The sequence below is a fragment of the Mytilus edulis genome, chromosome 13 (genome assembly GCF_963676685.1).
Source record: "Mytilus edulis chromosome 13, xbMytEdul2.2, whole genome shotgun sequence".
NCBI lineage: Eukaryota > Metazoa > Mollusca > Bivalvia > Mytilida > Mytilidae > Mytilus > Mytilus edulis.
This window is the reverse complement of record NC_092356.1, coordinates 9,060,572-9,072,774: the sequence shown is the minus strand read 5'-3', so window position 1 is coordinate 9,072,774 and position 12,203 is coordinate 9,060,572. Positions and strand designations below refer to the sequence as shown.

At 31.9% G+C, this 12,203-nt stretch overlaps 1 protein-coding gene across 18 annotated transcripts in view; it reads left to right on the top strand.

The window, feature by feature from the left end:
• Nucleotides 1-12,203, top strand: part of LOC139501891 (arginine-glutamic acid dipeptide repeats protein-like) — a 96,972-nt gene that overhangs the window by 7,124 nt on the left and 77,645 nt on the right. For 13 of the 18 annotated variants that reach the window (XR_011658681.1, XM_071291143.1, XM_071291139.1 and 10 more), the window contains exon 4: nucleotides 1,486-1,588. Coding sequence is in view for 12 of the 18 variants with exons in the window: in XM_071291143.1 (XP_071147244.1) it covers nucleotides 1,486-1,588 (103 nt within the window). In the remaining 6 variants the exon portion in view is untranslated. Of the gene's footprint in view, nucleotides 1-1,485; nucleotides 1,589-2,505; nucleotides 2,878-12,203 lie in introns of those variants that run through there. The other 5 variants (XM_071291162.1, XM_071291153.1, XM_071291155.1 and 2 more) reach the window with 3 other exon arrangements.

The following is a 12,203-nucleotide window of genomic DNA, read 5'->3' as shown; positions in this document are numbered from 1 at the left end:
GACTACCACTTTTTCACAAGTGATATGAAAACTGAACATGTGATATATTAGGAGAGCATCATAGTCCATTGCCCAGATTTATGTTCCTTTGAATTAAACATGAAGATCTAAATATGATGTTGACATAACCCTGAGTTATGTCCCTTTGAATTAAACAGGAAGATCTAAATATGATGTTGACATAACCCTGAGTTATGTCCCTTTGAATTAAACAGGAAGATCTAAATATGATGTTGACATAACCCTGAGTTATGTCCCTTTGAATTAAACAGGAAGATCTAAATATGATGTTGACATAACCCTGAGTTATGTCCCTTTGAATTAAACAGGAAGATCTAAATATGATGTTGACATAACCCTGATTTATGTTCCTTTGAATAAAACAGGAAGATCTAAATATGATGTTGACATAACCCTGATTTGTGTTCCTTGGAATTAAACAGGAAGATCTAAATATGATGTTGACATAACCCTGAGTTATGTCCCTTTGAATTAAACAGGACGATCTAAATATGATGTTGACATAACCCTGAGTTATGTCCCTTTGAATTAAACAGGAAGATCCAAATATGATGTTGACATAACCCTGAGTTATGTTCCTTTGAATTAAACAGGAAGATCTTAATATGATGTTGACATAACCCTGAGTTATGTTCCTTTGAATTAAACAGGAAGATCTAAATATGATGTTGACATAACCCTGAGTTATGTCCCTTTGAATTAAACAGGAAGATCTTAATATGATGTTGACATAACCCTGAGTTATGTCCCTTTGAATTAAACAGGAAGATCTAAAATTGATGTTGACATAACCCTGAGTTATGTCCCTTTGAATTAAACAGAAAGATCTAAAATTGATGTTAACATAACCCTGAGTTATGTCCCTTTGAATTAAACAGGAAGATCTTAAATTGATGTTGACATAACCCTGAGTTATGTCCCTTTGAATTAAACAGGAAGATCTAAAATTGATGTTGACATAACCCTGAGTTATGTCCCTTTGAATTAAACAGGAAGATCTAAAATTGATGTTGACATAACCCTGAGTTATGTCCCTTTGAATTAAACAGGAAGATCTAAATATGATGTTGACATAACCCTGAGTTATGTCCCTTTGAATGAAACAGGAAGATCTAAATATGATGTTGACATAACCCTGAGTCCTGTCCCATTTAACATAGAAATATTAAATGTGTTTTATATGTGAATTTATAAATTTATTATTTGAGCAATCCTTTTCTTGAAGATAATTTAAAATTTTACACCATTTCTAATATAAATCTGCACTCACATAGAAATTCAAACATATATCTTTTTCTAAATTAACTAATGGCACAATTTCAGACTTAAATTCAGAATTAACGATGAAAGCAACCCACAGTTAAAAAATGCTGGACATATCCGAGGTTGTTTTTAAAGTTATAATGGTATGTTATATAATGGTTACATATAAATGTATAGTCATTAAAAACCTTATTGTTTTAGACAAAGAAAGACACATTAGTAGCTACCGTCAAATGGTACTTCAGATCTTCAGAGGTTCCACATAATGTGTACCAACATCTGGTTCATGACAGACATAGTGAAAGTAAGTAGTCCTTACTTATTCCTATAGAATGTATCAACATCCGTAGCCGTCCATCCATCACAAAATATATTGGTTTTCATTTTCCAACTTTAGTTTGCCTTACCCAAATATTATGAAACTTATACATAATGCTTATTACCACAAAACACAGGCCAAGTTGAACTTTGGTGGCATCACTTTCACCATTCTAGAGTTATGCCCCTTTTCAAATGGAAAAATTGCTTAATTTTTTCCCCCGTTCTCTATCTTTAGTTTGTCTCAACCAAATGATATGAATCTTATACACAATACTCATTACCATAAAACACAGATAGAGTTTGAATTTTGATAGCGTCACTTTTACAGTTCTTGAGTTGTGACCCTTTATAATGTTATATGCTAGCATGGGAATCCATTTATTTAATTATTGACTTTCTTGACTCTGGACTATTTGGATATAGGGCACCATAGTCTTTCTGAATACATACATGTATGTGCTTATTATAGCGGCATATATAAAGTTACTCTCTAAATTATTGAATTAAGCAGGTTTATTTGGAAAGGACCAATAAGTTCATTTTAATCATCATGATGCCAGTTGAAAGCAGATCTTTGTAGTAACTTCATAGACTGTGATGAACTTGTGTTGTTTAATTTCTGAAGAATTTCTTGCAGATACTGTAAATTTGGATTTTGCATGGATAATATTTGTAATCATAACATTTTGGGGAAAGAACAACAATGTGAGATTACTAATCAATTTAAGAAAAACGCTGCAAATAATAAATTCATTTGTGATACCAATTTTGTCACTTGTTTTTTGGCAATATTAAAAACCTGGCAAAAATTTCTATTTTGATTGAAGGTTGATTTTATAATTGTGTCTTGCAATATATATCGTGTTGATCCCCCATGTGGACCCCCATACCTTCTGAGCATGAAATAAATTGATAAATAATATGTTTAAGATTACATCTGTTGTAAGGCGGCCAGGTGAAAACTTTGATATCAGTATACTGGTGAAACATTTACAAAGGATTACATAAAATTAACATTTATTGTTGTTAAGATCCTTATAATTTTACCAATATTTTATACACCTTGAGTATTTGTTGATATTTGTTTGGGAGTCTGACTTGTAAACGGAAGGAAACATTATAAGGACAACTGAAGTGTATGATTGATATAGACAACAGTATATAACATGCTATTTCATGGATGGATGTTAATATCAGTGAAATAGACGCAGCAATTGATTTCGTTATTGGTGAAATAGACACTGATACGGTTTGATAATTGAGAATATTAAGGTTAGTAACGTTAAGATGATATTTACAAAGGAAATTGTCTGATTCAACGCTAATAAATTCATGACGGTTCGAGTATCAAACAATGTTGTTCAGCAATCTGTACTGTTAGCCACTTGTCCGACTATTGAAAATTAAAAAAAAAATTATATAGTCATATAGAGAAAGTTTTGATTTTTAGTTTACGGACTAGTAGTTGAAAAAGTTTTATACGCAGACTGCTTTCAGTGTCTTGGTACATACAGTTTAGCCAACTAGTCTTTTTCAATTGCCCTCGAAATTAAAATATAAAAGCTTAATTCCCATTTAGGATCCATGGAAATTGTTAAGTCAGAGGAATAAAATGGCATGTCCGAAATAATATAGTTTGTAAAGACCATCGGCATCGTCCAGAAATATTGTATACTTACAACATTGACTACTAAAATGACCATATTTACCTTTAGGTTTAACTTTACTACAACTCTTGACGTTCTGTATTTGATTCTTAAAATATTTGTTTAAAAACATGAACTTATAAAAATCGGATTATCTGCCGTTTTAAGCAATAAATATTGTCAATTCAGTGCTGTACTGGAACCAATACTATTTATTTCTGAGTTTTTTCATTGAAGTATTGGGAATTGGTTTACCTAACGCCATAACCTAAAATTTTATTCAGTTTTTTCAGTTTTTTATTTTATTTTGAAAAAATGAATTGAGTAGACAAATAATGTTTTGATTTTGATTGTTCACTGCAGTGATTACTTGTATTAGGGTTTGGATGGGGTTAAATGATTAAAGAATAATGCCTTTAAAGAATGAAGATTAGAGAATAACGGGCAAAAAACATGAAGATTAGAGAAATGCGTGGTCTAATTTTTTGAAGATTAGAGAAAAAAGGGGTTAAAATTAAATGTTTACAGAATAACAGACCCCCCCCCCCCATCCAGACCCTCTTGTATTCTTTGGTATGTTAGTTATGTAAGTGATATGTATTATTATGATAGGGACGATCCGTCTTTAATCAGTGTTTTCACTCTAGATTAACAAAAATCAACTTTATATTTCTATAGAGATTCAACACTTATTTTATATCAGTGTTATACTGTCATGAAATAAACATCAGTGTTCTCCCCAGGCCATTTTAGCGTCGCGGTACCGCGACGCTATATTTTCTTCCCGCGACGCTATAATAATTTCCGCGATGCTATAATTATTTTGAGGATGTTATTTTCCTCGTTTCTATAATGCAAAGCCATGTCCTAAATTTTGAACTTTCATCTAATTACCGCTTATAATCATAAAAAAATATATCACCTTTGATCCCTTCAAGTCGGACAATAGACAATTAAGAGTGATCAAATAGGTGTTAATTGCCCTTTGGGGATAACTGTTTGGATAGGAATACCCCGAGCTGTCACTTGTGACATGATAAATACCACGTGGTTTGCAAAATATTACAGTAGTATTACTTTCTTTCTCTTCCTATCACTTTTTGTAAATCGAGAGTGAAAAGTTTGATTATGAGCTAAATAAGTTTTGGTCTTTCTTTGAAAATGATCATAATTGGCTTTAGTTTATGTTTCATCCATTTAATGCATTAAAAACGCCATATTCATTCCAAATCTCTTGTCAAACATTGTTTATTTTCGTATTTTTCATTGCTTTCGGCGGCCATTTAATATTTTAGTGTAAACTACTGGTCGAAACCGGACCAGATATGACAAAAATCCGTATTTTCCGATAATAATTACATTTGCACAAATGGCACAGTAGACAGAAAACAATGATACCTAAAGAGAAAACTTAGCATTAACAGACTTTTTGTTGGATAACTTTGTTAAGAATATATATCATTTTTATAAAAAGAAACAACTGGGACTGATTCATTGAATACCATGAACCAATATATTTCATAGACATGATAAAGATTTTTTTTTAACTGGGTAGGTAGGGTAACTGGAACCACAATATATTTTTTTTTTTGGCTTAAGAGGAAAAAATAATTCTGGAACTATAAATGAATATAGAAAACATAAACTGAGAATACTGTTATCATGGTTATAGTTTAATTGTATTCTCAGTCATGAATTCAACAATATTGACACAAAGAATAGGGTTGAAAAGAATATTTTATTCACCAAATAAGGACCTATAGCATACAAAAAATATAATACATTTTGTAATAAACAATAACACATATATATCATAATGGAAATAGAGCATTGCCGCGACGCGACAAATTACATTGAAAAAAATACATTTTTTTTACGCCAAATGTGATGCTATCCAAAATTTCTGGGGAGAACACTGAACATGTTAAAGATCAAGCAAAAAGTAAAGAATTAATTAGATTAAAAGAATTTTAAAAATGTGGCTGTGACAGCAAACTTGCAACACAATGAAATATGAGGTCTCTACAAGGAAAACAAAATCTTCATATTCCTCTAATTAATATAACCATTGTCCAAATATTTTTCCATCTTTTTTAAAGATTTCTTTAAATGCTGGGATTATTGAATTAATGATAATCGCAAAAATATAAGATAAAGAGTTCATTTGTTTCTAACCCGAAATTTTGTCATCGATGACTATCGTTTAATAAACTTTATCGACCCCACGTAGTCAGACAGAAATAGATTACACTCACGCACTGTAAACAAACAGGTAAAAGTGCGGGAAATAAATAACCAGGACTTTGCGAAAACAACATGTGCTCGTAATTATTTAAACGACAGATGCAGAAACAAATTTTATCGTTTACACGTCTCAACGATAAACAATCAACGACTACGCGACTATTTTGCGCGTACATCGTTTATGTGAACGATGTCAACGTTGACCAAAATATGTAAGAAACAAATGGATTAAATGACTACGCGCGTAATCGTTTACATCGTTTAGGTTAGAAACAAATGCGCTCAAAATATGATAGCTAACTAAAAATAGGTATAGTAGTGTAGCACTTTTTCATATCAACAGGTAAAGTACTGTGGACATTCTTTGAAGTCATATTGTTTATTACTGGTTGAGGGCATAATCTATTTAGGATCTAAGGATTGAGTTGATTAATTCCCAGGAATTCAGGAATAAGTACAATGAATCGTCAGGATTTCAGGATTATTAATGCTGATGCAGGAAGGGACAGATTATTTCCACAGGAATTCAGGATTTGGCACTATTTTCTGTGAAATACATGATGAGACCCCCACCTACCCCTCTCATGTTTTGTCAGTAATTTTGTTTGTTGTTTATAATATACATCATTATCTTAGAGTGTTTTTCATGTACTGACTTTATCACATATAAGAAGGAGGAGATATGGTATGATTGCCAACGACTGTGCAGGATTCATTATATGTTGTGATGTACCAATTTTGTTGATTTTGTGGGTATTGGGAAACCAGGAATATGATTGTTTAATGAATGAAAATTTTTATATTTGTTTCTATACAACTGTTTAAAAAACTGCAAATAACTATAAAAATTTGTCTGTCATCGAAAAATTGGTACCCACTAAATTAAATGAATACACATTATCTATATTCAATTAAGGAGGTAGACCTAGATTAAGGGAAATAACTCTTCAATCATCAGTACGTTTGTGTCAACCATTTTCATAAATATTTACTAAGCTTCTAGGTTAAATAGATTATTTTCAATCTGTTTCAGGTAAGTGCTTAAAATACATTAATGAAATTTAACTTAAACAAATGCATCACTGATTTAAAGAGTTATCTCCCTGAACCAAGGTCTACCCCCTTTAAATGCACTGGTCATGACTGAAAAGGTAACGATTGAGATAATAATAAAAACAAATTTAAATACCCCCCCCCTTTTCACAAGTACATGTGCATGTCCCTAGTCAGGAACCTCATTACTAGACATCAGTGAATTGTCTTTTGTCAAATTGTTATGTTTTTTAGTCATCTTGTGAATTTGATGTTAAACACAGATATCTTATATGTCTCTGATCAATTTATCTACAAGTGGTATAGACATTTTATAATTTATTGCACAAAATATTTACTGATTTACATTAGTACAAAACATTTGATTGATTTCTAGCTTTGTAGACTTTGATCATAAGAGGGATGTCACTTAGAAAATTATAAGTTTTCTATTAGAATTATTTATTATACAGCATTGATTTAATGTTAACTTCTGGTCGCAAAACACTGTACTTTTGCTTTGTATAAACTTAACAATTATTGATACAATATGATATCTTTGACTTTATACATAAATTATAGTTTTGTCAATATTATAGCTCAATAGATAGGTTTTCATACAACATGCTTAGGATATGAGGATATAAGCATCTAATTTCAAAGTTCTTAATTTTGCTATACTCACTCTTACAATAATTTTCATTAATTGAACTTTATTAAAAAGCACTTTACACCCATATGGGCCAATGGCTTAAAACATGATACATAATATACAGTTTACATATAAAAAACAATTAAATAAACAATGTAGACACTTTGAACTATAATCCTTGTCTTTCTTTAAATCAATATATATATATATATATATAAGAGATTCAAATTATATCAAGGACTCCCTGCCCTCAGTCTTAGTGACTTTTTTAAAAAGAAGCCTAATTTGCAAGTGTCCTGTTTTGTTTCAGGATTGAGGATATGTTTTAATTTATCTATATCATTTAAGTTATTATATTTATTATCATTTAAAAATTCTTTTCTTAATTGTTCATTTATTTTACATTTAAAAAAAGAAATGAAACTCATCATCTAGTACACCACAAGGTGTACATAGTCTTAAATCTCTGGGAATTTTTCTGTATCTACCAGTTTCTTTTAATAAGCAGTGGTCATTAATAGAAACCTCACAATAATTTCTGAATGTACAGTTAACTAGAATTTGGCAAAGTGTAAACAAGATAATTTTTGTTTCTACTGCCAAACTATATACAAGTACCTGACGGTTCCCTATAGAGCCTCATCAAGTCATCATTAATAATAATAAACAATACAGCTGTTTTAAGTTACACCAAAATAACCAAGCAGACATAAATGTTAAAACTGATATGTGTAATAATATGAAATATTAATGATATTTCACATGTCAAGTTGTTAGACACCCGCATGTATCATATGTGGATTGTGGAATCTAAAACTTAAGATAAAACACTACTAGAATCAGGACACTTGTCAATTGTTAGACACCCGCACATGTATCATATGTGGATTGTGGAATGATCTAAAGCTTAAGATAAAACACTAGAATCAGGACACTTGTCAATTGTTAGACACTCGCACTTGTATGACATATGTGGATTGTGGAACGATCTAAAGCTTAAGATAAAACACTAGAATCAGGACACTTGTCAATTGTAAGACACTCGCACTTGTATGACATATGTGGATTGTGGAACGATCTAAAGCTTAAGATAAAACACTAGAATCAGGACACTTGTCAATTGTTAGACACTCGCACTTGTATGACATATGTGGATTGTGGAACGATCTAAAGCTTAAGATAAAACACTAGAATCAGGACACTTGTCAATTGTTAGACACTCGCACTTGTATGACATATGTGGATTGTGGAACGATCTAAAGCTTAAGATAAAACACTACTAGAATCAGGACACTTGTCAATTGTTAGACACCCGCACATGTATCATATGTGGATTGTGGAATGATCTAAAGCTTAAGATAAAACACTAGAATCAGGACACTTGTCAATTGTTAGACACTCGCACTTGTATGACATATGTGGATTGTGGAACGATCTAAAGCTTAAGATAAAACACTAGAATCAGGACACTTGTCAATTGTAAGACACTCGCACTTGTATGACATATGTGGATTGTGGAACGATCTAAAGCTTAAGATAAAACACTAGAATCAGGACACTTGTCAATTGTTTAGACACCCGCACATGTATCATATGTGGATTGTGGAATGATCTAAAGCTTAAGATAAAACACTAGAATCAGGACACTTGTCAATTGTTAGACACTCGCACTTGTATGACATATGTGGATTGTGGAACGATCTAAAGCTTAAGATAAAACACTAGAATCAGGACACTTGTCAATTGTTAGACACTCGCACTTGTATGACATATGTGGATTGTGGAACGATCTAAAGCTTAAGATAAAACACTAGAATTAGGACACTTGTCAATTGTTAGACACTCGCACTTGTATGACATATGTGGATTGTGGAACGATCTAAAGCTTAAGATAAAACACTAGAATTAGGACACTTGTCAAGTTGTTAGACACCCGCACATGTATCATATGTGGATTGTGGAACATCTAAAGCTTAAGATAAAACACTAGAATCAGGACACTTGTCAATTGTTTAGACACCCGCACATGTATCATATGTGGATTGTGGAAAGATCTAAAGCTTAAGATAAAACACTAGAATCAGGACACTTGTCAAGTTGTTAGACACCCGCACATGTATCATATGTGGATTGTGGAACATCTAAAGCTTAAGATAAAACACTAGAATCAGGACACTTGTCAATTGTTTAGACACCCGCACATGTATCATATGTGGATTGTGGAACGATCTAAAGCTTAAGATAAAACACTAGAATCAGGACACTTGTCAAGTTGTTAGACACCCGCACATGTATCATATGTGGATTGTGGAACGATCTAAAGCTTATAAAGATAAAACACTAGAATCAGGACACTTGTCAATTGTTAGACACCCGCACATGTATCATATGTGGATTGTGGAACGATCTAAAGCTTATAAAGATAAAACACTAGAATCAGGACACTTGTCAATTGTTAGACACCCGCACATGTATCATATGTGGATTGTGGAACGATCTAAAGCTTAAGATAAATCACTAGAATCAGGACACTTGTCAAGTTGTTAGACACCCGCACATGTATCATATGTGGATTGTGGAACGATCTAAAGCTTAAGATAAAAACACTAGAATCAGGACACTTGTCAAGTTGTTAGACACTCGCACCTGCATGACATATGTGGAACATTCTAAAGCTTAAGATAAAACATTAGAATGAGGACACATGTCAGGTTGTTAAAAACCTGTACATGTAAGATATGTGCAACAATTGCAAGTTATGGATAAAACACTTAAATGAAGACACATGTCTCTTTGGTTATATCTTAAACATAGGAATACTGGCTATCAAAACAGACCACACCAACTAACAACATTTGAGTGATATGGGTTGCGTTCAATATTGTAGCGGCTATGTAGTGCTACGGCTATGTAGTGCTACGTAGATTTTTTCTACTGATTGAGTAGCTATAGCTGCATGTTCAATAGTCATAAATCTATGTAGTCCAAAGTAGCCGCTACAATATTGAACGCAACCCTGATAATAAACAGGCATATGAACCAACACACATATATATAAAAGAAGAAGATGCTTTATTTCCATAAAATGGGCTCACAAGGAGCATAATATAATATCATTGTAATATAATATTCTTTTACAAATATAATAAACAACACATAGTTACAAACACAAATATATATATGTTCAATGTTACTGGAACAAAAAATAGATTTTTTTTTATCTAAGAAAAAGGTATTTAAACATGATAAAAGTAAAAATAAAATAAAAATTTCACAGTCAGGAAAAATGAAAAATCATAAAGGTTTTATAATAAGAGTAAAAATGTCCCCCTTTTTTTACCCCTCTAATAACTTATTAGTATTAAATGCATTGGAACATTTGTAATTTATAACTTAATAATCAGTGTTGGGAAATTGTCCCTAAGCCTAAATAAGAAGTGGAAAGATTTCTCCTTGACAATGCATACATCAGATTGAGTTAATTTAAACAAGACATGTTACTGGAATGATACTGGAATGATAATCGATTTGTGGCTTAGATATTGTTAGATTCCACAAGGAAATGAAATGAATTTTCTTTATGATATGGAGCAGTAATGTTATTAGTAGTAGTTTAGTACACATTGATTCAGAAGTGAGATATCTGTTTGTTGGGGGTTAATTGGGGGTATAGAATTATGCAAAAAAGAGGTATGCGTTTTCTTTTTCTTTTTGTCCTGCACTTGATTGAGAAGTATGATATCTGTTCCCTCGGGGTTACAATTAGGGATAAGGGGAGACCCTATTTTCTGTTCCCTCTAGCTAACAATTAGGGATAAGGGGAGACTATATTTTCTGTTCCCTCTAGCTAACAATTAGGGATAAGGGGAGACTATATTTTCTGTTCCCTCTAGCTAACAATTAGGGATAAGGGGAGACCATATTTTCTGTTCCCTCTAGCTAACAATTAGGGATAAGGGGAGACCATATTTTCTGTTCCCTCTAGCTAACAATTAGGGATAAGGGGATAATATATTTTCTGTTCCCTCTAGCTAACAATTAGGGATAAGGGGATACTATATTTTCTGTTCCCTCTAGCTAACAATTAGGGATAAGGGGATACTATATTTTCTGTTCCCTCTAGCTAACAATTAGGGATAAGGGGATACTATATTTTCTGTTCCCTCTAGCTAACAATAAGGGATAAGGGGATACTATATTTTCTCACATGTACATATATAATGGAGAAATTGTGTTATTTTACTGCAAGGATTCAACTTGACTTAATGATGTGGGTTATTACTTAGTCCCCTAACGATATAGTTGAAGGGGACTTTAGGTTTGCACTCCTCCGTCTTTCTGTCTGTCTGTCTGTTGTATTGTTTTATCATGACAAGTTACAGATTAAGTTTGAATTTAATTCCAATCTGACAATTTTGTGCAGAGTTATGCTCCTCAAAATTTAGAAAATTCACTCAAATAATCAATTTTTCCACAAATTTTTTTTCATCATTATAATGGTCTGCTTGTCTTATAGCCAATCAGATTCTGACTTATTGTTGTCCTTTGATGAACATTTTTAATGAAGCATGACAATGAGTGATATCAGGTGTATACAAATTTATCTTCAATACCACTTTAGTACTGACTGATTAATTTTGATAGATATATGTATATATATATAAAATTGTTGAATACACTTTATGGATATTTATACATATAAAACTGTTAAAAAAAGTGCTATGATCAATGTTATGGTATAAAAGAAATATGAATCAAATAAACTAAGTCTGACAATGATATTTTGAGCTAGACGTTTCATTTTGACAATTTCTCAAAGTTCATATATAAAAATTGGAAGATTTGGTTTAACTTGAATGAGACAACTATATCCACCAGAGGAGAATGTTGACAGCTGTTATAGTTATATAAGGATATGTTTAAGTGTGATTTAAAATAATGTACGTTTACATGAGGATGTTAGGATACTTGTTACTTTATAAATGGCAATAAGTTTTGACTTATCTCCCTTATAAATGTACAAG